This window comes from Geospiza fortis, unplaced genomic scaffold (genome assembly GCF_000277835.1).
Source record: "Geospiza fortis unplaced genomic scaffold, GeoFor_1.0 scaffold82, whole genome shotgun sequence".
NCBI lineage: Eukaryota > Metazoa > Chordata > Aves > Passeriformes > Thraupidae > Geospiza > Geospiza fortis.
Genome location: NW_005054685.1, coordinates 2,403 through 4,440, shown reverse-complemented (window position 1 = coordinate 4,440; position 2,038 = coordinate 2,403). Strand labels below are relative to the sequence as shown.

The 2,038-nt window shown below is 56.8% G+C and overlaps 1 protein-coding gene across 1 annotated transcript in view; it reads left to right on the top strand.

The window, feature by feature from the left end:
• BAZ2A (bromodomain adjacent to zinc finger domain 2A) overlaps nt 1-1,614 on the top strand; it is a gene marked incomplete at its 3' end in the record, with an annotated part of 12,343 nt that extends 10,729 nt beyond the window's left edge. The window contains 2 exon segments of the mRNA XM_031065124.1: nt 97-252; nt 1,451-1,614. Of these exon segments, the coding sequence (XP_030920984.1) occupies nt 97-252; nt 1,451-1,614 (320 nt within the window).
• Between the last annotated feature and the right edge of the window lie 424 nt (nt 1,615-2,038).

Here is a 2,038-nt window from a genome sequence, read left to right as displayed (position 1 = left end):
GAGAGCAGCAGCCGTGGCCCGCCGGTGAGAGCCGGGAGCCCCGGGACCCCCCCGGTGCCCCTGGCACCGTGCTGAGCTGTGGCACTGCCCTTGCAGAGATGCAGAGTGGCTGGTGGTGGCTGAGGGACCCCGAGGAGCTGGAGGCCGTGGCACGGGCGCTGCACCCACGTGGCATCAGGGAGAAAGCCCTGCACAAGCACCTGACCAAGCACAAGGAGTTCTTGCGTGAGGTTTGCCTCAGGAGCACCACTGGTGAGTCTGCCAGGAGCCCACCCCCTGCCCCCAGACCCTCAGCTGGGTGGGGGGCTCTTGTCTGTCCCCCTGTGAGCCCCCCCATGAGCCCCCCAGATTTCATTTTCTGCATAAATCCCTAAGGCAGGGGATTTCTCCCTGTTCCCTCCCTGATCCCACCCTTTATCCCTCCAGACCTCACCTTCCACCCCTGCTCTGGGGATGGGATTGCTCCCTGTTCCCCCCCAGAGCCCACCCCCTGCCCCCAGAGCCCCAGCTGGGTGAGGAGCTCTTGCCTGTCCCCCTGTGAGCCCCCCCCTGAGCCCCCCAGATTTAGTTTTCTGCCCAAATCCCTAAGGCAGGGGGCTGCTCTCTGTTCCCTCACTGATGCCACCCTCTGTCCCCCAGACCCCACATTCCACCTACACCACCAGGGTGGGGGGGCTGCTGCCTGCCCCCCATCTGTGCCCCTCCAGACCCCATCTTCTCCTTGCACCTCCAGGTTAGGGAGCTGCTCCCCGTCCCCGCTCTGTGACCTCCCCTTTTCCCCCTCCAGATCCCATTGTGTCCAGGGATGGGGCTCTGCTGCCTGTCCCCCTCCCTGACCCCTTTTCTCCTCTCCAGACCCCATTTTCTCCAGGGATGTGGCTCTGCTGGCTGATCCCATTTTCTCCTTTCCAGACCCCATCATGACCCTCACCCATTTTCTCCTTTCCAGGCCCCATCTTCCCCTTGTGTTCTGGGATGGGGCTCTGTTGCCTGTCCCCCATTTCTGACCCCATTTTCTCCTCTCCAGACCCCATCACGACCCTCCCCCATTTTCTCCTCTCCAGACCCCATCACGACCCTCCCCCATTTTCTCCTCTCCAGACCCCATCACGACCCTCCCCCATTTTCTCCTCTCCAGACCGCATCATGCCCAGGGATGTCTCTCTCCTCCCCGACCCATTCTCTCCTTTCCGGACCCCATCTTTCCCCTCTGTCCCAGGTTGTTCTCTCCTCCCTGACCCGTTTTCTCCTCTCCAGACCCCATCACGACCCTCCCCCATTTTCTCCTCTCCAGACCGCATCATGCCCAGGGATGTCTCTCTCCTCCCCGACCCATTTTCTCCTTTCCGGACCCCATCTTTCCCCTCTGTCCCAGGTTGTTCTCTCCTCCCTGACCCGTTTTCTCCTCTCCAGACCCCATCATGACCCCGACCCGTTTTCTCCTTTCCAGACCCCATCTTCCACCCTCGCCCGGACCCGGCCAGCACCGCGGTGTCTCGGGAGGCCCTGGCTCAGTGGTCAGTGCTGGACAGAGCCTACGAGACCGACCTGGGCGTGCTGCAGTGGGTGGAGGAGCTGGAGCAGCGCGTCCTCATGGCCGACCTGCAGATCCGGGTGGGTGCCAGCCAGGGTCACCCCAATTCCTGCTTGTTGGGGAAGATGAAACAGGAATGTCATATTATAAATATGAAAAAAATTAACAACAGCAGCAACAACAATAATAATAGTAATAATAGTAGTAGTAATAATAATAATAATAATAATAATAATAATAATAATAATAATAATTCATATGAAATTATAGTAAATATTATAAAATTCATATTATAAATATGATTGCCTGGCAAAAGATTTTGAGAATATGGAAACTATAAGCGAGATTGAAATGAAAGCAAGCTTTGAGATCCTTTAGTTACTGAACAACAGGAAAACAATGGCATGGCTGGCTGAAGGTAAAATCCCCTTTTGATGGAACAACACCCTCTGCTTGCAGACAGGCCCAAGGGTCAGAGCAGACCCTACAGCTTGGCAGAAGGGG